Source organism: Haliaeetus leucocephalus, unplaced genomic scaffold, assembly GCF_000737465.1.
Source record: "Haliaeetus leucocephalus isolate CR32 unplaced genomic scaffold, Haliaeetus_leucocephalus-4.0 Scaffold173, whole genome shotgun sequence".
NCBI lineage: Eukaryota > Metazoa > Chordata > Aves > Accipitriformes > Accipitridae > Haliaeetus > Haliaeetus leucocephalus.
The window spans coordinates 6,969,446-6,995,704 of record NW_010972609.1 but is presented as its reverse complement, the minus strand read 5'-3'; the positions used below and the strand labels follow the sequence as shown (position 1 = coordinate 6,995,704).

The window sequence follows — 26,259 nt, the reverse complement described above, 5'->3', positions numbered from 1 at the left end:
GGCTGAGGGGAGCGGGGCCGGGGCGCGGGAGCGCGGCCCTTGCCTCTTCCCTGCGTCCGTAAGCCCCGCCGGTCTCCTCGGCGGCGCGGTCGGCGAAGGGCTCCCCTCCCCCGCCGCACACACCCATTTTGAGGAACGCGAGTTTATGCCGTCAGCGAAGCGTTGCGCGGGGGGAACGAAGGGGGTGCGCGGAGCCGCTCCCGCTGTCCGCTCTCGGTACAACCGGTCATGCTCTGAAAACTATGTCTGTCTCAGCCTTCGCGTTTCTGGTAAGCGAACTTTGATGTAGGTCGAGGTGGACAATAGACACTCCAGCGAGCTTCGCCTTCCCGATCTCATTTATTCGTGGTCATTGACTACACGCACTCCGGAAGAAAATTGAAAGCCGGATAAGCCGTTTACACTGATATATTTGTAGTGTTTTGTGGAGTGAGCGTTTGCTGAACATACACGCTTAACATATAAGGTTGTGTGCCTCTCTAACAATACCCTTTTCCTCTAGAATAAGGCATTATTAAAACATCTTTAAATTAGAAACCATAAAAGTATGCTTAATAAAGAATCTTCTTTGTGGTACAGCGTTCTTGCTCGGGGGGGAATAACTACAGTTGGTTTTGGCTTGGGTTTTTTAATATGCTAAAATATGTATTTATCATAACTTCTTATTTTCTAGGCAGGTGCAATCAGAGTATTGTATGTCATCTTTTTAAATCTGGTGTTACCATGAACTATCTCCTACTTACTGGCAGAATTTCTCTAAACAGGTCTTTTTAGTAGTGAGAGCTATGTTTAAAATCAGTATTAATTGAAGCGGTGGGGGTGAAAGTTTCTGACTGAGGGAGGACTGATTGATAACACTGTGGCATGCCTTAGTGGCCAATGTAGCCTACAAAAATACTTGAAATTAAGCTGATGACTTAGTGCTCCCTTAAGAAGCTTTTCTTCGAAGAATGTCAGTGTCTTTACAAAACAGGTTATGTTTCTGTGTGTCTGGGCCTGTACTCTGAAAGGGTGGTGTGTAAACTCTTTGTAAGATCATCTGTTTGGGGGGAGAGGGGGGATTAGGAAAGAGAAGTGCTCAGAATGTAAAATGCACGGTTTCTGTCTCATTAGGAAAATATCCTATGAATTGCCAGCCTGTATGCACAAAGCTGGTCAAGTTAATAAGTATACTTGTAGTATGCTTAAGCAACAGATTGTTCAGAATGGTTTACTTTATCACAAGGTAGATGGCTACAAAGAAGTAAGAATATGTTACAGTAACATTTTGATACTGTCTATGTGTAGTATGTTTCACATTTGAGCTTACCTGCTCCAGTATATTTTTTTTTAAAAATTACATTGACTTTAAATTGCATAACTAAACTGCTGGTTGAAGTAGTGTGTTTCTGTAGCTTGTAATATGTTACTATTTAACCTAAAGAAAACCAGTGCTGACTTAGGTTTTATTTTCTTTTGCAAGGGAGAATTTAATATGCAAAAGCTTGAGTTATTGTCTCCATACTGAAGTAAAAGTTATTCTGAGAAGTAACAGCTTTAATATTGTGATGCCATATCACAGAGGGTTTTATCATTCAAAAATTGCAAATCGTTATTTGCAGCCTATGTAAAGCGTGTAGTTTAACATATGGCTTGGATTTTGTTTTTTCGATCCGTATTAAGGTTCATCCTTTTTACCCATTGTGATTACTGTTTTCACATTGGGTGCACTTTAAATAAAATTAAAAAAACCAAACAAACAAAACAGCTCTTTTATAGGTTGGGTTAAATTATTTTTTTTCCTACTCCATCCCCTTCATGAAGGCCTCTGGATTCTGGTTTTCTAGAATTCTCTAATTTTGTTGTGGTCAGTTACAGCCCTTCCATCAATTTTTTTTCAGTTTCACTAAGTTGTCCTCTACATTTATTTTTTTCTTACCCTGGCAGACTTCTGTTCCTTACTCCTAATGTTAAGATAGGCTATAATTTGATATCAGTGTCTTTAGCAATACTACCATGAAGTTTTCTGCACTGTAGGCTACCGCTCATCCAGTCGTGTGGTGAGGCAGGTGTACTTTAAGTAAGCGTTGATGCCAGTCTAACTGTGGCCTTATAGAGCGTGATAGACCTAAATTCACTGGGCCTCTGTGGAAGGAGGAACAGCAAAGCATTGTGATGGGGGCAGTTATGCCTTGCTCCCTTCCCCGCACTGCAGCTGCTATATATTGGAACCTAGTGCTATCTGAAGGGCTCTCTTTACTTTACATGTACAATATTCTTACAGTTTTAAATGTTCCTTTCTGTGGGAAGCCGAAGCTAAGCAGAGGTTGGATTGCTTTCCTATTCCAGGTTTCATCTGCTGCTTCTGCGACCAGCTTCTGAGCTTTTGGGTGTCATTTTCATTGACTGTCACATAGTTCAGTATAAGGGAGTGACTGTACAGTTACTTTGCATCGATGTTGTGCATAAGATGTACACATGATAGTGCATGATGCAAATGTTAAAGATGTTTGACAGTCAGCTTTGTTAGCTCTGACTCACTGACACACAGAGGTGTCTGCTTCTTGCTTCCCAGATCTTAGGGTTTGGAGAGGACTTCCAAAAGCAGCCAGGTGAATAACAAATTGCTATGCTGTCTCCAGCAAGTATGAAGTTGTGGTAGTGTGGGAAGGAAGAACAGAGTGGAATGTTGGATGTAGGGAGGGTGGGAGAGCAAGGGTATTGTAAGGTTAAAGACCCAGCTGGGGTTTAGGAGGCTTTGTTGTACCAGGTACAGTGCAGTTGTGGTTGTTTCATGTTCTCTAACAAGACCTAAATTTGTTGTGCTCTTTGCCTCTTTCTACCATGGCAGAACCACTGTTCTTCTCCACTTAATAAATATATACTTGCCAGGCATCAATTTTATCTGAAGACTTGATGCAATATTTGCTTTACCCCTGCATTAGTTGCCTTCTAATCTTTTAAGGCTAGAATTTGTATTTCACGCTTCCTGTAACTGTTTCTAAGATACGTACCCCAGTCTGTGATGCATGTTACTTCAGATGAAAATGAATCTGGTCCAAGGCTGAGTGGTGGAAAAAAAGATGTTTGTATTGTCTCTGTGACTATAAAAAAAGACCTCTAAAGCAGTCTATTCCAGTTTCTTACTGGTACTTTTGTCCCTCTCTACGCCTTCCTTTCATTCATGCCTTGTGTCTGATCCAGTGCATCATGTAAGTTTCTGAATTCTAAATGCAATAATAAATGTTATTGTAGTTAACTTTAGCTTCATATTTTAAAAATAGATGTCACTGAGCTCACTACTGAAAGCAAAAGTTTATTCTTGCAAGATTATGTGGGTTTAACGTATCAGGAGGAACCATTTGAAAGAAACTCCCCTAAAAGCATATTGTTTTATATATAGTAAAACTGGGTTTACTGTCACTGTTTACATCTACTGTAGGAACAGGTTGTAAACAGAATGAACACCAGGATTGGTGGAGGAAGACTTGAGTTGGTAATGCAGTGGGTTTTTTCCAATTTTTACACAATTTTAAATAATCTGTATTTTAGCTGTGTTTCCAGGGTCAGTAAGTTCCAGGTATACTAAGCAGAAGTTAAAGCAGAAAATATGTCTGTCTAACTGCTAACATTTGGGAAATAGTCTCATGAGGAAAGAACGGTAATCATTACTAGAACCCTCTTGATTTGTTCAGAGATATAAAACTACCAAGATTATGTTGGGGGGTGGGGCAGTACTTACAAAAGTATCCTTTTTAAATTACTTAAAATTAATATGCTGGGTTTTATCTGTTGATAGTGACCCAGTCTTAAGGGACAATTTTTTTTTTCAAGGTTGTGTTCACAGGTGAATTGCCTTAGTGCTAGAAGAGAAGAAGGCAAGGCATTAAAAATGGATTTAAGAAAGTGCAAGGATTGATAAGGTGTAACTTTAGTGTAGCGAAGGGATGTGTACTGAAGAAAGGATTTTAAAACTTCTGTGCACATACAACTGTAACTAACTTTAAGTAAAAAAAACTTAGGCTGGACAAACCTGTAAATTAACCTAACTGGACAACTAACAGTGCTTGTTAAGATGTGTGTTAATATATTTGAAATTATATTCATTGGGTCTGTTACAGTCCAGGCTATGCTAAACTGTGCAACAGCCAGTCAAAACCTTCTAACAGTAACTTCTATCTTAATGGACGTAAAACTCCTTTTGGATGTTGAACCAATTTGACTGAACTAGCCATTAAAATTCCTGCCTTTTTGTGTACAACAGCCTATATGTCCTGTTTGTAGAAGTTCTCATTTCATAATTAGTGGTAGTTTTTAAAGCATCTTAAACTGGCCACTTCACAGATGGAACAGCTGTTTAAATACATTTCATTTTCACTACAGAAGATCCTTTTGTGGAAACAGGAGGATGCTTTAAGCAATTGGGTGCCTTAGGTGCTGTGAATAGTTGAAAGAGGTGTTTGGCTAGGTATTTTTCTTATGCACTTTGAAGTCATGAGGGTTGATTCTCAGAGGCCTCGCAAAACTGTTAACTGTTGCTTTTAGCAGTAAGGTGTAAACCAATAATTATTCCTTGAAGGTGATTGATAAATAAATTCTAGTAAATACTAAAAGTCAGCTTTGTTTCTTCTGTTCTTGTTCCCTCAGACATCCTTTCTGAATTCAAATTTGGATTTTGTGCAGTTGATGTATTTTGCAGGAAGGAGCTCCTAGACTTGTTGGAGAATTTGGTTTTAGGTCTTTTCAGATTCTGGAAACAGATCATAAAGATAATTTTACACACTTAGTATGTGTGAAACTAAAAATCCGTTGCAATTTATCTGTGCATAAATAGTAAAAGGGAAGCTGTGAGTCAGACTAGATGGTAATAAAACAGATACTTGTGGACATGGAACCTCAAGTGCTAAAATAATTCTGTGACCTTCAGGGGGTTGTTTGTGGGATAGGAGCCCGATTATGTGGGAGTTGTACTGAACACAGTTATCAAAAGCGGAGGAAAAAAGTATTTTTCCAGTTTGTATGCAACAATTCTTTGCAACGATTTTTTTTTTTCAGGCAGTAAAGACAAGTTAAAAGCCAGTATCTATCTGATTAGGTGGTTTTATGGTAGCTTAAGCTGATCTGAGTTTGGACTGCTAAAGTCCTGTATGGTTTTGCATCCTTTATTCTGCATCACATCTGATCCTGAAATGAAGGAGCTGAACCATTAGAAAGTTAATCACTTTTCTAATAGGATTATTTTTCTGCTGATTTAACTCCCTGAACTGGCTTGTTACAGGATGAGATTAACTAAGTGCCTCTGTTAACCAGAGGAAGGGACTGAAAATGCTTATCTAGGGGCAGGATCATGGCAGTGAACAAACACCCAAGAATTAAGTATTCACAGTGTTAGATATTGGTTGTTGTGCAAGCAGTACAATTAAAAATACATAATCAAAAGCCACATACCCTTGAACTGTGATAACAGCAGAACTGAGCACAGAGTGCAGTTAACATGCAGTTTTCAAAACTGGGATCAAATGTCTTTCTGGCTATAGTTGTGCTAGGTTAAAAGTCAAGCTCCTTTTTCCCTTTTGTTGCTTGCTTGCAGATGTTCTCACAGGTTTGATGTGTAACTGAATGCATCTTTGCTCACACTCCTAGTTCTGGCAAAATGGTCCAGACTGGAAATCCTACATGTTGATTTCTCCAATATATTAGGAGTGGTTATTTGTGAAGGTGCAATGTAATGAGGCCTTGTTTTGACTCGGATATAACCAGGACGCTGGTTTGCCTCTCTGAAATGTGGATGGCTTTTATCTGTCCTGAAGATGGATAGGGACAGGAGAAGGAGCGCTCACTGGCCCTCAGAAGTTCGGTGTTTTCTTACATATGATGTAAGGTACAAGCAATTTCAAGTAGTCCAGTTTAAAACCCTGATCATATTGTTATTTTCAATTCTGTAGAGCTCGTATAATTTTTGTCTTATATAACTGCATGGACACTTTATCTGCTGCTGCTAAGTGAATATTTGCAAATTTAGGAAATAAGGTTTTTGGGGTTTTTTTTCCAATAAAAGAATGAACATTTTATTATGCTACTTACATGGGTTAGGAGTCCTGTATCAAATGTACAAAATTAATGTAGGATTGCTATGATTATGCATCTTATCAGCATTTGTTTTTTCACCAGCTTAATTTATTTCAGCCTTTTTGAGTTTATTGCCCTGTATCTGCATAGATGAAATCAAATTCCTGGAAGCCGTAACTGTTTCACTGCAGTATCAGCTGAGTTTTGTGTGTCACATGGAAAGGTTTGAGATAATACAACTGAATTACTACTAAAATAGTTGATCTTTTTAATCAAATTAATTTTATAATTTAGTTTACTGTGGGACTTGATACTTGCCTTCCAAGCTACACTGCTTTGCACTAAGCAATTAATGTTAAGAATGATTCAAAAACTGAATCAAAGAATAATGGTCTTTAAGCTCCTGTAAAGCCCCTCCTACTGATTTTTTTCCTTTTCCCTTTCATGCACGGCTGCTATTACATGTCGGTTTAACAGTTCTGCAACATCTTTGATCATTTGTTAATTTTATAAGTAAATTTAATTTGAAGTCTTTTAAGGGATATGCCTTGAATTATATCCTGCTAGTAGGACTGACACAAAAACTGGTAGTGCTGAAAACTATTAAAAAATATGGTAGCTTTTTTAAATGATAAAGTTGAATTGCAATGTATAACACAAGCAACTGATGTAGTGCATTTGCAGAGGTTGACAAAAGCAAAGGGGCAGGGCATTCCTGAAAATAAAATTGATATTTGTAAGTAACTCAGGCTTACTGCATTTGCTAGCCCCAGCTTTTTCTTTTCTTTAAGTCACTGTTTTGTACAATAGTTCACTGGCAGCTTATCTTCATATAATGCCACTGTAAATGGTGTTCCAGTAAAATTCATTAATAATACCTTGGATTTCTATTTTTGGAACACGTGCTTTCCTTCAGGAGTGATGTGCAATAGTGATGCTTGTTAATTTTACTAGAAGGCATACCTCTGTAGTATCTAGTTACCTTCCGTTTCCCTTTATATGTGTGTGATGGCACCTTTGACAGAGAGGAGTATTAGTTCTCTCTGTCCTGTTTACTGTCTTTTTCATTTTCAGAGCTATGTATTGACCTAGATCCAATATTAAGAATTAAAATTATTTCCTTGAAATAGTCTTCTAGCAATTGACAGGTTTCTTTAGAATTTTCTGTACAGTAAGTCAGTCGCTACGTTGTGCAATACAGACTCTTATGTTCTAACAGTAATTATGTAGCTAACTTGTAAAATTTCACAAGAAAGATCTTGTAGTAATAATTTACAGGTTATTATCGCTACATCTCATGAAGGCAAGAATTTACTTGATAGTGTGAGTTGAGACTGCTTAACATCTGCCTGAAAATGAGTCAAGTTTAGAAAGTTAGTAAATAAGCTGTTTGGAGTACAGGTCAGAACAATATTTCGTGCTTAATAAAAAACTTAGTATCATTTAGGGTTGTAACAAGCATGTATTTTAAAGCTTGTCTGCATGTGATAATCAGGTTGTAATTTTTTTCATCTACTTTGTGCTAACAGTGTTAAATCTAGAAAAAAAAATCTGGAGATAATAAACTAAGATTTCCACAAGTCTTTAAAAGAACACTTAAACCTATACTACAGTAGTAAACTATGTTAAAAAGTTAACATTCAGTTTGGTAAAGCTTTTGGTATCAAAAAAAAGCTTTTAAACTCCAATATGAATATCTGAGTGTTAAAAAAGCGGTTTAAGGTAGTTAGTGCCAAAGCTACAGGAAGGCAACTTGTAAGAATACTCTGATTGACAGATCAGAAAGTTAACAAAGAAATTGTGCTTGGATAACATGTATATGTTGCTGCTAGAACTGCCATCTCCTAGTTTTCTTGTTAAATCTGTAACTTGTGATACAAAATACTTACTGTCCTGCATATACTGAGTGACTCATGCAGCAACCTGAATTTGTTTGGCTGAGGTCTGTAATAGAAAAATTGGTCTGGATTTACTTTTTCCATCTTAAAAGTATCAGGTCAATAAATCTGTTTAAAATTCATAGTGCAGTAAATTTTCTGGCAGCTCAGATTTGTTCTCATGTTTTAGAAACATTTAGTCAGTTTAGTCTAGCTTTTTGCTGGATCACCAAATATGTAGAACTTGTTGTGGTAAGAGTGCCTTATCTTACTGAGACAACTTGTTTTCCAGATAAAAGTACAGTTTAGTAACTCCAGCATAAAAACTGAGATCTGGAATGTTACACTGTCAGAATGTTGTCATTAGCTTGACTTTGTAGCTGGGAACAGAACTTTTCAAACTCTACTTGTGATCTCTTATGTCTTCTTTTTAATTTTTCTAGGCTGCTGAGTATGTCCCAGAAAAAGTGAAGAAAGCTGAAAAGAAACTAGAAGAAAATCCATATGACCTTGACGCTTGGAGCATTCTCATTCGAGAGGCACAGGTTTAGTGACATAGGATTACATTTCCTTATCTATGGTCCACTCGCACTATTTGGTTCTGGAGTAAAATCAGCATATTCATTTACATAAATCATAATATTGTAAATGCTGTTTTGATTTTCAATTTTTAGAATCAACCTATAGACAAAGCACGGAAGACCTATGAACGCCTTGTTGCCCAGTTCCCCAGTTCTGGCAGATTCTGGAAACTGTACATTGAAGCAGAGGTTAATATTTTTACATTTTTTTCTTATATAACATTTAATAGGAGTTTAAGTTTATACTATCATAAGCATAAATAAGATAGGCACATAATATTTAGGGAAAAGGGGATTTTAAATATGCTTGCCTTTATTTTGTAAAATAGGTATGAAGGAGTGATTAAAATGAATTCTAAAGTATTGGGTCTTTTATGAGTTGATGATTGTTGCATTATGGAGTTGCAACAACATTAAAACCGTTTCAATGGTATTGGAGTGCTTTAGCCTTTTATTTACTTGTCGTGTCAATTTATTGCCTCCCGTGTCATTTATTTAGAGGACTTTTTTTTTTATTTATACATACCAACTTATTTGAATGACTTTCTGTGAATGTTTGGGTCTTCTAATTTTTTTGCTTTCTTAGGGAATTGAGTGTTTCTGTGAATAGTGTTTTCCGGGAGGGTGTGGGATGGAAGCTGATTTCTGGAATGAAAATGCTGGGGAAAATGCATTAGCACAACTCATTAGCTTCCAAAAATCTGAACAAAATTGTGATTGTTTACATAACTATATAAAACTTCCCACTAAGTGCATTGGTCATTTAAACAGTCTTTAAAGACATGCCATGAAATGCACTGTATAATCTGAGTATTTTTATTATTTTTTTATGTAGCTGATATTTAATACTAATACACATGCTTTTTGCGGGCATCTTCTAGCTGCACATTTTTGTTAAGAAACAGATCTACATGCTAAACTACGGGGGTGGGGACCTGTGTTCTGTAGATGAGAAATGAAAATAGCTAAATTTTTTTCCATTTTATGTGACAATTGCGAAGCAGCAATCTGAGTGGCAAAACTGCATTGTATAGTTATCATACTTTATTGTACATTAAATTACGTATCCAAATATGTTCTGGCAGTAAATTTTGAAGATTATTAAATAAAATTGGGATAATGGCAATATAACAAATTTTTATATTGCAGTTTATAGTAAGATGTTACAATGCAAAATAGTGCAACCTAAATTTAATATTACTTAATTAAATATCGTAGAATTTTCACTATTTTGTTTCCAGTAGTTTGTAGTAGTAGTTGGAATGTTGGTGACTGGACGTATTTGGGAGATTGTGAATGCATTAACACATACAGATGTGTATTTTTCCTTTTGGGACCCTGCAGCCAAATCCATTAGCCTCTTGTACCCTGCAATGTTTGCTACAGGATCTAGTCTTTAGAACTGAATCTAGTTTGATGATTACGTTATCTGATTTCTGTGCTTATTTAAAACCTTTATCTTTCCCATGCCTCAAATTTGAGTTGCGTAAGACCACCTCAGAAAGCCTGTACTATATTGTAGATCTTTCAGCAGAAAGTACTGTTACCAGTGTAAAGCTTCTTGTCTGAGGCTTCTTGTCTTGAACCATGTTCAGAGATGAATTGACAGACATTACCTCCCTTAATTGATACATTTTAACTAATTTATAATCTAGTAGTATTTAGAAACATTAGCAGTGGCAAAGCTTAAAACAGTCTAGGGTATAGTTTTTACGTGCTTCTTCAAGGAATGAAGATCAGCTTCTACCCAGCAGGTATGGTAACCAGGTAACACAAGGTAAATTTGAGAAGGAAAGAATTGGCATAAAGATCACTAGTTCACGTGTGTGTGTGTGTGCGTGCATGTGTCTGCCTATAACTACACTTCAAATATAAGAGAAATGGAATATATGATTCTCTTATTCATAACAATGGAAAAACGAGAACCATAGAGTTCTGGTAGAGGTACACTTGAAAAGGGTTATATTTGAAAGAACTGTTAAGAGGTTACTTTTTAGAAATTTATCTTTCATCTTAAAAGGCAAATTTTTAAAATACCAGTTATGACTTATATTTTCAACTTTTCTTTCCTGGTTCCAGTAACTTCTCACAAAACTCAAATAGTGACCGATTTAACTAAAAAGCAACATGCTTATCTCTGCCTTTTTTAGTATATGTAACTATTTATAGCTATAAGCTGAAATAACTCTTTATTTCCAAATTCCTCTCTTAAAAATATATATTCACACAATTGGGCACTGTCGTCAGTGTTGTTTTAAGTTGTATATCATGTGTACAGTCCTGTCTTGAGAGTAAATTCAAAATGAAATGTTTTCTCAAATGTTCTTTTAACAGCGTGGTTGAATATAAATTAAGACTTCAATTAATTTTTGAAGGCTACCTGAGATAGAGAAATTGTTTTGAGGCTTCTTATATTGCAGCCTTAAGATGTACAAGGAATATAGGGAAGGTATTTTCCAAAAGCTTTTTTTCTTGGAAATCTTAGTAGTCTCCTCCTGCTAGAAAGTTTCTTTTGGATGGTTCAGATATATAGATCTTTCCAGCCTTGAGTTTGGGGAAGTAGCCTGTGGTAAATCTTTGTTTAGCATTGCTTTTGATTCACTTTCACTGCCACAGTATTTAAATCTGAAAATTGCTAAATCTTCAGTCATCTGTAAGCTGTGTTTTTCCTGATGTCAAAACAAGCATATCACTTTCCTCTTTTACATGATAACGTTTGCTCTTTGCATCACAGAAAGACAAAAAGGGAGAGGAAAGCGGGGGTTGTTTTCTGGCAGGTCATCTTTCACTACGTAATTTTGTCCTCTGAACAACATAAATCTGAGCTGAATATCATTACATAGTGCTGGTCTGTTATTGGAAGATGAGCTAGGGTGAGGGTTATGATTATGGCCTTACAAAAGAGGAAGTAGCCCTTTAACAATTGTGTTCTTTATAAATTGTTAGAAATCTTTAAATTTCCCTTTGCCTAACTTGAGGAATGTGTTCTTTTTAGTCACTTCCAATCTTCAGGTAGAAATCATTGTTTATAATCTATATGAACAATAACTGTTTCCCTGCATATGCTAGTTCATTTTGAAATGTAAAACTTAAGTGCAGGCCTTACTGCTGTGATTTCCTCTTGTTTTCCTTTTTATGTATGACTTAGAATACAGTGTAAAGCAGTGCTCAGCACTTAATGTATCATCTAACTTATTGCTATTGATATACAGACTGTGCTGAAGTAACTGAATGCTTTACATTTCCATTTTATGTGTCAAGCACAGATTTATATGCTCTGGTCTCTCTTTTATGACTGGTTTGGTAGTTAGTAGAACATGGAGATTAACTGGGAAGAGCATGCTTTGACAGTTTGTTAATGGGAACTCTACTATTAAAGTTTGAATTGGTCAAAAAATTTTGATTCTCACACTGGTTCTTATTTCTTCTAACATTAAAAGAAGCAGTTGCAGGACATAGAAATAATAGAATTGGATGAAACAACTCCCAGCTCACACCGGTTTGGGGTCATAGCATTTGAATGCTTAAGAATTGTGAGAATAGAGTTTTGTTTAGTGGATTTGACAGACTGTAGTCTATTTTTGATACGTATTTTAGCAAGTAAAATAGTTAACTTGCTATTCTGCATCTCCTAAAATTTAGGAAGTGGTACAGTAATGTCACTCTTCTTACTCGGACTCTTGTTTTCTCTAGTTGCTTAAAGCACATTTTTCTCTTGATACCTTTCCCATAAAAATCTACTTCCAGAAAACTTGAATCAATTCACATGTCAGTGCCTCTTTCACAGTTTTAAAAAGGAGCATGTAAGTCTCAGTCCCACATGTGCCATAATGTTAAATTCATAGATGACATGATCTGGATTCTAGCCTGCTCTGCTGATTTCCTGTGTCTTCTTGGGTAAGTTACTTAACCTGTTTTGCCATTATTAAAACAGATACCTACCTACCTCACAGGGTTGTTGTGAGGCTCACTTTAGTGATTAAAGTGCTTTTGGCATCTGGCTAAAAGGTGCTACAGAAATGTAAAAATAAATTCTGATGTAATACCCTATGATCCCATAGGCCCAGCTGTCTCTTACTATTTCCTTTGTCTCTTCGACTGCTTGAACCATCTTTTAGATACAGAAAGACTTGACAATGCTTTTCATGCACTTGAAAGAACTTTTACTTTACCAGTGTTGTAAATATTTCAGTAGTTCTCAAGCAAGCATTTGAAGTTGTCACCTTTTTCTCTGCTAGTTTCCTTTGAGAAATCACCAGGTTGAAAATCCTCTTAAGCACATTTATTAAACTATGTTCATGTATTTGCAACATTTTTTAAATGATCTAAAGAATTTTTAGTTCCAGTTGCTCTAAGTGGAAACTTTAATCTGTAATTGTCCTGAATGTTTCAGGCCAGTTCACACCACACCTTTTTACTTTTTTTGTTGTTGAATATATTGCATTATACCCTGGTCACTTTGAACTGTTGTTATTAGGGGTTGAAAGGTTGCCATCATTAAAGATTTAAAAATCATAAGCACGAGACAGTTGTGACACCCCGAGTCTAGAAACAATAAATACAAAGCTAGTAACGTGCATGTAAAGTGTTTGGCTGTTAATATGTATTTTTTTGTCTTGCGAATTTTGCAAGTAAGACTCCTGTGTTATTGCTTGTTCTAAAGAAATGAAACTAGATATATTTGTTCAGATAACTATTTGATATGAACACTTTGAATTTTAGATGTCTTGGTAACAAATCAGATGCTGTATGAGGATTCAGAGGGTGGGACCAAAGCTTAGGGTTGATTGTTTTGCATTTCATCATATGCAATACATCAGTATCTTTAATTCATGTAATTCACACTGGTGTGGATACTAGTCAGAATGTATCATTTAACATACTTGTATATGAAATATGTAAATAAAACCATTTAGAAAAATGATTGTTTTTGTTTAAAATGTTTGTGTTTCTTCAAAGCATTTTCTTCCCCTTTTTACTTTAATCTGGTTCTGAGTTCAGAAAAAATTTGTTATGTATACCACCAAAATTCTTCTGCTTGGGGAAAAATGGGAACTGACTTCTGTCAGGATGAAGGTGGAGTGATCAGAAGTCTAAGTAGAATAGACTTCTTGGCTGAGATTCTGTTTAGTGGTACTTTCAACTGAAAATATTGTATGTATCACTAGCTGATCTTTGTTAATTTCTTAATGGAAGGCATACCCATTATAATCTGTGCCCACCCTGCTAGTCTACCACATTTCTCATAGTAAACTTCTGCTTTTGAGAAACTGCCGTACAGGTGCTCTGTACAAACATCCATACTGCACATTCTTGACTACCTCAGTCAGATTTTTTTAAATCTTTTTTACAACTGTATTATTTATGATCTTTTCTTATTCATGTGTGGACTTGTTCCATTCCTGTTAATAAATGTTGTTCTGTCTGTGTGATTATTGTAGACTTGCACTAGAAGGTGAATGCAACTTCTTTCCTGTCTTTTCTACTCAATATGTAAATACAGGCATGTACATCTTGCATAGTTGCCGTGGTCCTACAAGTTGTATAATATCAGAAAGTTATCCACATAATTGACATTTGTAGTTTCAGAAGATGTGTGGTACAACACTAGTGCATTTCTTTATAATTCTATTTTCTGTATTTGATCATTAAAATTACCATGAGAAAGTGTTAGGGATTTTAATTTTTGAAGTGGAAGTGATGCCTAATGAAGAGATTACTATGAACCCTCTTCTATAGTGTGTTGCTGTTTTCACATGAATAAACATGAACTACTTCCTGTTCTGTTGTATTCTTTCCACACGGGGTGACAGAAACATCCCCATTAGAAGTGTTAGTTATATAAAACTCTTGTTCACAACACTTTTGAAGTCTCACTTTCAAATGTAACGAGGACAGTGAAAACTTTTCTCGTTGTGTGCTTTCTTTTGTCAAAGTCATTTGCCGATCCTTCTATTGATATTTAGAGGGGGGAATATGTGTGTTGGGTCAGGAACAACCTTGAGCTTCTTTCGTGTGTCTGAACCTGAAAAAAACAGAAGTAAAAATGTAGCTTTCTTGTGTACCCTGCATTAGCTGCAGATTGGTTATCTTCATCTACGTGGGTGAGGGAACTATAATCGTAATTTCTCATTTCTACATCTCTTCCAGCTTCCAGTTGTCAGCTGGTTGAGTTACCTGATATGCTTTATTCAGATTTTGAGAAGCGTGATGGCTGAGAGAACACGTTCTGTTACACTTTATCTACTAGTGCTACTGCATAAAATAATGCTTTACTTTATTCTGCAGAATCTCTCTGCAGACTATAACAAGGCTTTGAGTCGCTGCTGTGGTGAAGTACAGTGGCTTCTTTTAGCTAGAAACTCTGTGAAGGCAAGCCATTCGTTCTGGCACTCCTGTGTCCTGTTAGTACAAATGCTCTTCGTTTAAGAGTGTGCATTGTTTTTTCCCCTCGTTAGGGCGTGCTTTTTCTCACTGATGGCTTCAATGTGACAAGTGCTTTACACCCAGTAACAATTTTGGACTTCTGCAATGAAGTGTTGTGTACCTAATACCATAAGCTTTGACATTTTTCCTTTCTTAGATAAAACAATTCAAAAGTGAGAAGAAACAATATGCATTGGTGCATAACTGTACCATTGCACAGGCAGCATTCACGTGTTTTTGTGGCACATTGTATACATGCAGTTAACTACACATGAGAAGATCTTACAGTGATTTGAATCTGATCCATATTGGGGTTTAACTAGTTTGGAAGTGACAAATGTTCATAGCATAGAAGCTTGGCACCATTTCCAGAGTTCATTGGAACTGTGGCATACAGAAATGTTTCATTTTAAGGATAGGCATTGTAAGTAGAAAGGTATTCTTTTTAAATTTAGTTTGTGGACAGTTTTCAGTAATACTGCTATAGAGTGGAGTCCTATTGCATCTTGAGAAAAGACTGTTTAATAGAACTCACTTCTAACTTGAAGTGTAAACATTTCATCTGGTTCAGGACCTGTTCCTTTAGAAGCAGATTGCACTAAGCCTTGTGACAGGGTCTGTGTACTAATCTTAGTTTTCACAAGTTCCAGTGAGCACACATTGCTGATCCATTAGTAGATCCTGTAATCAAAGGTCTTGTAGACTGACTGCTGGGGTAAAGGCTTTCAGAGCTTTAACATCTTCAACTTTCTCCAGAAGGAGGAGAGCTAGAATTGTTGGTATGCTGAGGAGGCTTGGTAATTTTACTCATACTTTCACACCCACTCTGTGTTTCAGCAAAACAGTTACAGAGCTTATGCATGTAACTAAATTATATAGGCTTTATCATTATTAATTCAAACTGTTCCTCAGAATTGACTAACGTGAAAAGTTTAGTAGTGTGATGGAGGGTCAACTGTCTTACCTCATTTGATTCCTGTAATATGACTATATAAAACTTAGACTTTTTAATGAGGGCAGCTTACTCTCTCCAGTTCCCCATGGTTTGCATTAGTGCATGAGATAGAGAGTAAGGAATAACTAGTGTGTGAAGCTGGAAAGAGAAATGACTGTACACTCTTTGAAATGTTAATCCATGACCATAGCAGAACAAACTCTTACTATATACAGTCAGATACTTCTGTTTTGGTTTATGTGAGAATGAGTATCAAATACATTTTAAAAAATACTTTGCAAGTCATGCATTTGGACTAGAAAGAAAACTTGCAAAATTATGCCTGTTGTTTGATTTAGTATTTTTTATGTCCAGACTGCAGCAAAGCCATCAACTTCCTTCAGATATCCCTCCTGGAAGCATAGGTTTTCAAACACCATTCTTTCCGTTTAAACAAAAATAAACTCTACTCAGAGATTAAAGTGGATTAGATTTACAAAAATGAGGTGGCAAGTATGTGGTTATGTATGTGCTGTCCTGTAGATAAAACAGACATGGTGAAGTTAGCACATGAGCTAACTTCATTGTGTTCAGTGGAACTACATTTATACATGAAACTAAGCGTGTTTAAAAAGTTCATAGTGTGACCAAATAGCAAAAAGGGCAACTTGGTTGCATCTGGGTCTTTATTTTGTTTTCCTTAGGAAAGGGGAAGATGCCTTGTCAAAGAACAAAAAGTTGAGAGGGTCTTTCCCCCCCTCCCCCCATCTTCTGTTTATCTCTACTGCTTGGAGAAATAAAATGTATAACACTGTTAGCTATAGTTGGTGGCATTTCATAGTGTATGTATGGGTGCTGGTACAACTTTCAGTTAAGTTCTCTCAATTTAGGAGCTGTTCTAGCATATTTTCAAAATAGTTTCAGTTGGAATTTGAACTATGAAGTGACTTGTCCTATTTTAATGCTGATACCATTCATCTCAAATCTGCTTTCAGGCTATATGAAGGGGAGGAAACGAATGTTGTATTGATTTCTGTCGAATTCTGCATCCCTGCAGCTTCCATTAAGGGCATGTTCCCCAGTATATACACACACATATATATTACTTAACCAAGTGATGGATCAGAAGAAAAAAAAAAGCATACTTAGCATTTCCAAAGTTAGAAAGGAAGGTAAAGCAACAGTCAAATGCACCATTTACAATTCACTGACAAAATTTTGATTATTTTAGTTTTTGTGGTTAAATGAAGACATGCTGTAGGTTCCATGCCTGTGGATTCCTCTGGAATCTCTTGAACTATGTATGTGTATACATGTTCATTTGATGTGCATGTATGTGTTTATGTAATAAGGTCTCACAGCATAATTAATGTTCTTTTAAAATCATACTAAATAGAAATCTGGGTATGTGAGCATATCAGTGCAAATTGTCTACAGATAATTTACTTAGATTACTTAAAAGTTTATAGATGCTCATAACTTACAAAAATAATTTGTCCTCAGTGGCATATATTTAAAATAACAATGAATGGAGGGTTTTTTATTAGATACAGCTTCAGTCTCAGTGCAAAAACATGACTTGATGCAGTATGTAAAGGAGTGGGAAAAATAGACTGTTAGATTTCCTGCTTTACTTCTGTTGTCTTGAACACAGTATTGGCCTGCCTTTTCTCCATTCCTCCCTATCCATCCAAAGGTTATTTTTATATGTTTTCATGGGCAGAATTAGAAGTGTATTTGCCATAAGACTTGTGGACTATCGGGTATTGCTGTGGGCCGTATCTTTCAATACACCCTTGCAAGTCATCTTTCAGGTGACAAGGAGATCTCAGGAAGCTTATCAAGAAGCTGTCTTTGGACAGTTCGGACATGTTCTTTGAATTTAAGTGTCATAATTCTGCTTGCAATTTTTGATAGGGCAGAACATGGTGGGAGGAGGGGGAGATTCCCTAGTAATGAAATAACTGTAACTTTTTTTGCCTTTCTGTAACTTTACTGATTTTGTTTAAAAAAATATATCCAAAATTAATCCCATGACAAATCTTTTTACATCCTAATTATTGCAAAAGAAATCTTGGTTCTCTTAAGGTGTCTTAATTATGCTTATGCAACTGCATAGCTGCCAGTGAAATTGTAATGGTGTTGCATTTGTAAAGCACACAAACACATTTAGCAGCCTATGATATGCAGTATGTTGTAGGAACAGTTCTGAATGAGTTTCATTTAAACTTTTCCTGAAACTTGGTTTAGTTAATCTCTGTAGTTTACTCTTTTGTATTGTATTACAGATACTTAGAAGATAAATTTGTAATTAGAGCATATTGTGTAGGAACTTGAGGTGTAAGAAGCCCTCTCATTGATGTCACTATTGTGGAGAATAGAATGATAGTGATTTAATACATGTAAGCTTTCATCTACTAAAAGGTGTTACGCACTTCTTGCTAACATGCAATTAATATAGGTTGAACATGAGTGACAATGAATAAGTTTACAGAAAATTGCTTTGGTAACATATCTTGCTGGTGGAAGTTTAGCTTGCAGCTTTCCTTCCCTTAGCTGTGTCAATTGACCCCTCTCCCCAGATTTTCCATAGACGTTGCAGTAATTATTAGTTTTAGTACAAGCAGCATGCTTTGAAGGTCTGTGTGCGTAACCTGATAGTGCTGACAAGTTCATACATGAAGAAACATTTCCTTCATACTGAATTAGAATGGCAAGCCTTACACAGAGAGCCTTAGTCTAGCAGTTTTAATTTCACTAGAGGAATTTCATCATTCTAGTACTGACTGACTGTGGCTTTGGGAATGGTAAATTCTGTCTAATTCTAAAATTGTGCTAGAAATGCTTGCTCTGTGGTGATGATGACTGATCATTTTATAAAAAGTAACTGAAAGAAAGTACGGTTCATTTATAATGAAGAATGTAAATTTCAAGTGGACTGGTCTTAAATAGACTGGGATAAATGTTTATAAATAGGTGCCCCTGACAACCCTACTAGCTACTTAAGGTTTTCTTTGTAAAAATGCTCTCTAAAATAGTCCTCAATGCATGAGTTTTTCATTCCAAGTTACCTGAAAAAATGCTGTGGATGCAAGCTAAAACATTTAACAGGGAGCAGTGTCCCCATCCCTGCTCCACTCCCTAAAAAAAGGAATTGCTGCCCTGGTAAGTATATGTTACTTGCCCGTTACTGTTGCCCACTAGCTAGCATTCCTCAGGGAAATGTTAACAATATATTTATGTCAACTGAAATTCTGCACAGGAGTACTTGAGCAGGATGCGCAGTATAAGTAGTTGTTTAAAACCTCAGAATATTCCATGCTATTTGCCCTTGATAAAATCTCAGTGCTGGTAAACCTGAGCAGGAAACTGACTATACAATTTAAAGGATAAAACTTCTCCAATATAAGATGTGACTAAACATTATTCAGGCTTTGCTTTTTTTTTTTTTTTGTAAATTCAATTTGAGATTGATACTTAAAAAATATATCCCACATGCTTTTTTGTGTGTGTTAAAGATGGGTATTAAAAAGGAAGTACTATGGAACTTTAAAATTAGCTGACAGACTTTAATTCAGCAGAAATATTTTTCTGGCACTAAACACATGGAGGTAAGTTTCTCTTTTCATAATGCCACAAAGTTTCTGCTGTTTTTGCTACTAGTCTTAGCTGTTAAAAAGAAATTACTGTTGCATAAGAAATCTTGCCTATTTACAAAGCCAAAATGCACAAAGTTAGATATTACATGTTTATTTCTCATTTTACTGATGTTGCTAAAATTCAGTTTTGCTCCCAGAAAAGTTTTGTGATATTTTTTTTTCTTTCCCATTTGCAGAAATTCTAAGAATAAGGTTAATCTGTGGGGGTTTTTAATTTACTAATGAGAAAAATATGGGTGTTTCTAAATAATTAAATTTGATAATTCTTGTTTATCATTGGTCTGAATCAAATGAAGACACAGCACTGTTGAGGTTTTATCATTAGTCTGCATGACAGACTTAGCAGCAGCCTGTTATTTCTGCAAAAGCTTCGTAGTCAAACATTTTTCATTGCTCTTGGATTGTACTTTTGTGCATCCAATGCATAGAAGTCTTGACCAAGTGTTAAGTTGCACTAACCTACTTGAACTCGGTAGTATTATCTGCGTTTTGCCTTTCTCCTAGGCTGGCAGAGTTGCTAAAAACTGTCTATACTATAACATTTTTCATTTGTGTGAGCAGAGTTTTCTGCTACAATCTATATTCAAGGTCAGTTCTCTGCTCGGGCGCTGGCTGATTCAGTGAATCATGGAGGTTTTGTAGTGATGCTTCATCATGTTGCTAAATCTTCAGACTGGATTTTTTAAGGATGCTGCATCACCATGATGATATACACCAAAAACAAGTCAAGCACCATTGTCTTCCAACGCTAGGGTAAAATTTGAATGCGGGGAAATTCACGCCATTTCTTGGGAACCTTGTCTGCCTTGCAGTGAGATGCATCTTCCCAATTTAGGTAGTTTACATTATGTTTTAGTAGCAGTTCTCTGTTCTGTACTTAACCAAATATTTTCTGCCAGTGATAGAGATTATCAGTTAAGCTACTGTGTTAGTTATGTGTCGCTTTTCCAGATGATGGTGGCTTGTTACTGTTGTGTGCTTAGTGTCTTTACATCAGACCAAATGCTGCTCTTGGCATCCTAGCTTAAAGCAGCCAAATATAACAAACAAGAGAGATCTATCTTAGTATTTCTGAGATCCCTTGTGTGCTTCTGTGCTAACTAGATGCAAGAAATCAGCTGAGAGCCTACATACCATTTTTTAATGCAGTGCTTGAAACTGGCAGGCAATTTGCAACATTCTTTAATGCAAATGCTGTCTGAAAGTATTCTGTATTTTTCTGTCCAGTCTTTCTCTACATAACAATGCATGTATCCTAGCAGTTAAAGTCCTCATGGTCCAAATCAAATAATTACCTGCTGTCCGTCTACTGAAGAGGCTCTTTTTTTACAGTGTTTTAGAACACTTTACTCTGGGTTTCTGAATCATTGGTTAAAGCAGAAAAGCCTCAAAATGCAGAGTTTGAGGCGTAAGGGGAAGAACTATCAAGCTGACTGGATCCCTGCTGTCTTAAATAGTTTCCTAGTATATGCCTAATTCTACATGGACACTATTTAGCTTTAACCTCTGAAGGCATCAAGCTGAAGTTTAAAAGGGATGGAGAAGGGGAAGCCACTGTGAAAAACTGTTTAAGTGGAGAAAGCAGTGTGGTATTTAAATATTCTAGAAACCTGTTTTTTAGTGTACTAACCAATCTGATTAGCTGGGATAGTAATTACGCTCAAATTCAAATATTCTGGAAACAGAGGTCCCAGAATAGTTGTACTGAGTCTATCCACTTCGATGTTTTTTGGATCAAGTCTTTAACCAAAAAGATTTGCATTGTTATGTGGTTTCGGATTAGGCTGGCTGTGATCAGTCCAGACTTAGTAACTAGATATTGAGAAGACCCTACAGTAAAACTCATATGTTGAAGGAAACTATTGATTCTTACCACTGAATGCTACTTTTATAGTGAATTTTGTTTCCTCTTCATTGCCAAAAGAGAAATCTGGATGTTTAATTCTGTAATTGACTTTTACAATATAGTCTTTCCTTTTTTAACATTATAGATGAGACTTTTCAGTAACTGTGATTAAGAATATGCATTCTCAGAAAAGAAATGGTAGAGAATTTCCTCGACCTCTGACAGACATATGAAAGATTTTTTTTATTAGGGCAGCTGCCTGTATTAGAAAAAGACTCTAATTCTCTGAACTTCAGCTGGAATATCTCCTTGCTGTAGAACAAAACCATCTCAGTCATTAGGTTAATCTTACATTTCTGAGGCAGATTATTTTCCTGGATTAGTAAATGACTGACATAGTGTTTCTTCATTATTTTATAGGAAATCCATGGCGGCAAAGCCAGGACCCACATCCCCTCCTTATAAGATTATTTTTGTAGCATTGTAGTTCAAGTGCGCTTGGTTTGGGTTTAGTAAGGTTTTTTTTGTAACACAGTATATATCCTGTCAACTGCAAATTGATGCTACGATGCAGTTGCAGAGTATTACTTGTGCCTGAGCATTATTCTCCACTGCTAGTTTTTAGATTTCTGATTCTTGTTTTCCTGTGACAAGACAACTGTTGGTCAAACATTAGAGCCTCTAGCCACCTGTGGAGACTTAGGACCAATCTAATGGTTTTGAGAACCATTCCTTGGGCCATTTTTTGCAACAGATTATTGGAAAATTACTCTTTACATTCCAGCTGTGGAGACGAAACATTAAGAACAGTTTGTCCTCTGCTGATGGGTCAAGCTAGTCTTGTGCTAATATTGTAACAGTAAGAAGATTGTGCTGTACGATAGTTACATCTTCTAGTACCATTTTTTACTCTTTGAACGACTTGTGTTCCTTTTCCTTAGGAGAAGTGCTTGTTTGGCTGTCTTTATTTTGGGGAAAGCCTTTATTAGACCAGTTCCACACTAGAAAATCAGAGGAATTAATGCATGGTCTCTGAATTAATTTGACCACTCAAAAGGGCAGCAGATCTTTCTGGTCCTGAGATGTCTTCATTTGGACTATTAACCCTTTTTGCCAAGTCAGTGTGGAGGCTGTTTAAGGGACCTTTGCTGCTTTCTAGAGGCATTGCATCTTTTTTTAAATGGATATTCAAGGATCCCTTTAAAAAGTAAAATCTCTCTGAAATTCTAGCTTGTTCAGGTGTATTATTAACATAAAATCTTGTTGAATGAATGGAGAATTCTTAAACATTCCATACAAAAATTATTATTAGTTGATAACTTTATTCTACAGAAATAAATTTTCTGAAATATCATAATTCACAGTGTGTAACAATTACAGTTATCAAACTTAGCCTTTTCTGCACTTCTGTGCAAGTGTATTTGAAAAGAATGTATCAAAACTTTAGGCACGCAATGAGTGTAGTGAGAAGTCATCAAACTATAAACCTAATAGGGAACCTAATGACCCCTAAAACATTCCATTTTCCCCAGCTGTATCATCAAATTACATAGTAAATCACCACTTTCTTAGAAACTTTGCTTTCTTACATTCTCTGAGATATTTTTAGGATACCAAAATCAAAGGAGGAATGATTTTTTTTTAATGAGCTGTATGTTACTGTAATGAACACTAATTACCTGATAGAAGTGAAAAGCAACTAGACGATTTTAAATTAAGTGTCTTAAGTTAGATCTGAAGTTAGAGCATCGTAAGGCGTAAGATGTGTGTAATGAAACAATTGACTCTTATTTTTCCTAGGTAGTGACGCCTCACGTACCCCTTACGATATGTAATCTGTTGCAGCAGTCTGATCCCTGCCTTATTTTCAAGGTCTTAATATTACAAGGAGTTTTAGCTTGGATTACGGAGTTAGTGCCTTGCTAGTGGTGATAGCAGACTGCAATGTATCTATGCTTCTCAGTTTGGCAACCTCGTGTAAGATACTGGCACCTATCATCTTAGGAAATTAGCTGAAAAAAGTATTACAGGAGTGTATTTGTCCAATTCCATTGCCCCTGCTGAGGGACTGTTTGCTTATGATATGTGGTTGAGGTAGACAACCAGTGTAATTTATCCGAGTTTACAATTTTGGGATCTCTAGCCCAATGATGTGGGCCAAACACCTTGCTTTTAGGCTTCCCTTTTAATTTAACCTTTTAACTTTAATGATCTGACCAATAGATAAGTCAGAAAGTCTTTCTTTAATTTATCTCATTGCATTTTGTCATGTTAACAGATTATCTTGCAGTCCATGGGTGCTATATGTGCTTTTAAGTCCTATTATTTTTTTCCTCTGAGAGTTAAAGTGATATAAAATTAATTCTAGGTGAAAAAGCACTGTTTCTTTGTAAAATGGCATACTTCCTAATAACTGCAAAGGATATCAGTAGATCTGTTAATGTTAGCCATCTGAAAACACATTTTAAAACTTCCCACTGCTTCTGTAAAATACAAAAGACATTGAGAAACAAGAATGAGAAGCAGAAGTGAACTAAAGTACATAGGAAGAACCAAAATGCCTAAGTTGGGAAGGAAGCAAGGTAGTTTGCAGGAGCGTGAATGTGGGGCGTTGTTTTCTGCTGTGGCTTAAAGTGAGTGTGAAATTGAAGAGGAAATTACAAGCCACGGGGCATGTTGAAAATTGACTTTTTATTAGAATGAGATTTGCAGACAAATTGAGAATCTAGGTATGAGGTTGAATCTGGCTAGAAAGGAGTGGAAATAGAAGGGTGCCTAGCATTTGTAAATTACCTCATACAGTTAATACTACATTAAATTTGATAATGGGCGAATTGCCTAAATAAAAAAGGTAATGATTTTCCTGATTTGGAGAAGATATTAAAGAATAGGTACCATAGAGATGTGTTGTACAATGAAATGCAGATTGAAGGAGCAAAGAACACTGGATTGTCTCCCGTTATTTGGAAGAATGGCTGGAGTACGTAGCTCATACTTCCTAATTAGAAGCATAAAGCTAGACACCGTTACAGAAAATACGCTCGTGCATGGCAAGACCTAAACACCTAAGACAAGTTGTTTTCTTGAATAGTACTGAGCAGAGAGTATGAAAGGCATCTTCCTCATGCTAGGTAGGAGGTCTTGGTGCTTTTAGTCAGATGTGTATGTAGGTAGGCTGCTGGAGTTTTACAGGCACATTTTAGAACATGGAGAGTGAAGTGGATGGTGCAGTTCAGTCAGGTGAAGTCAGTGGGTAAGGAATGATATCTCGGAATCACCATGTGAACCAGTTAGATGCAAAAAGTAAGCAAAAGATAATACAGGAGTGTAAAATTGAACAGGAAGGAATGGATCAAAATTTCTATACAAATTTTTTTTTAAAGTAACTAGTGATGTTGTAGTCGTGTCTAACCAGGAAATACCTGTTGCCGTTTACTAAACATGTGACCACAAACAGAAGGTGCTTATTAAAGGGGTCTTGTAGTCTATTGACTTTTAAATTGGCATGTAAGAACTGCTTACACTAAGTAAAGAGCGGATATGTGAAAAGTGATTTGTGGGGGAAAGCGTAACTATTGATTATATACCTAATATCAGCTTCTGTGGGGGACAGTTGTCTTAAAACATTTGTAGAGAAAACTTAATCATTTTGCACGGAAGAGTTTGAGGAACTAGAACAAGGAAGAAAAGCTGTCAGTGCTGCTGCTTTATATGAGCTACATGTATGTGAGCTTTACCCAATACAGCAAAGAACGGCCAGTTGAGTAAGACTGAGGCAGTACTCACAGGTAGACAAAACTTAGAGATGCAGCAGCTCTCTTCTTCACCCCTAATTTCTAGGCAATTTTAAAATGTCGGGTCCATAGGGCGGTGAAGTAACAGATCACTGAAGTTGTCTTTTTTTGGTTTGGAAGAGCATGGGAGTGTGCTTTTCATCATGACTTGGAAAGGGCTGTTTCTGCAGCTTTACTTGAACTATTCTAATTCACAAGAGATATTTGCAACAATGGAACTCAGTTTGTCAGGAAGGAAGATAGCAGTGCAGGTAGTAACGTGAGGTGGGCTTGGTGTTTAAACATAACTGCAAATCTGAATATTTTTTTTTCCTGAAAGTGTGTCCTGGAGAGGAAGTAAAACACATGAACAAGCAAAATGAGAAGAGATAGCAGTAGAACACCATAGATGGGAAGGAAGAGGAAATACACTTGAGAAATCGCTTCTTCATTTTTATAATCCAGATTGAAAACAAAGGGAAGAAAAGAGAGAAGTTTATGCAACATCAGAAATAAATGAGATAGTGAATCAGTGATTGCAGTTCAGTACCATTCTGCAACTAGGAAAATCATTTAACAGTTTTGTCATCCAACAACTGTTTTTCAGGCTGCCTCTAAAAAAGTATTTCTCTATACAGCCTCTGGGTAGTCTCTTGATAGAGGTGCCTGAAAGTTATGCTTGCTTTTCAAATTATTAACGTGAATAAAGTGCCTCTGAAGGACCAAGAGGCCAACATTTTTTGTAAGGGAGTAGAGACAGATGCTAGTCCTGAAGATTTGTCTATATGTGGAAATTAAATCAAATTGCACTAAGGCATAAACTAAAGCACAATAGCTATTTTTTGGTAACTCTGTCTCTGACCTCTCATTTCTTAATGAAGTCCTTGTTCTTCTTTACACTAGAGTAGATATTTAGGAATTAGATGGGGTAGGTATTTCTTTAATATTCCAAACTATATTATTAGTAGCAAAGTTAAGTTTCTTTACTGCAGTGCATTAATCTTTCTTCGCTTCTAGATCAATCCATTTACTTTAAGTTTGTTCAGCAAGGTTGTCGAGATTCTCAATCCTTGTATTACTGCACTTCTAGAATGCAGAGAGTTTGCTGATACCTA

General features: G+C 36.3%; 1 protein-coding gene across 3 annotated transcripts in view; it reads left to right on the top strand.

Annotated features, from left to right (window-relative positions):
* CSTF3 (cleavage stimulation factor, 3' pre-RNA, subunit 3, 77kDa) overlaps positions 1–26,259 on the top strand; it is a 52,469-nt gene that overhangs the window by 354 nt on the left and 25,856 nt on the right. For 2 of the 3 annotated variants that reach the window (XM_010563757.1, XM_010563755.1), the window contains exons 2-3: positions 8,369–8,470; positions 8,600–8,695. In XM_010563757.1, coding sequence (XP_010562059.1) covers positions 8,369–8,470; positions 8,600–8,695 — 198 coding nt within the window. Of the gene's footprint in view, positions 1–31; positions 270–8,368; positions 8,471–8,599; positions 8,696–26,259 lie in introns of those variants that run through there. The other variant, XM_010563756.1, reaches the window with a different exon arrangement.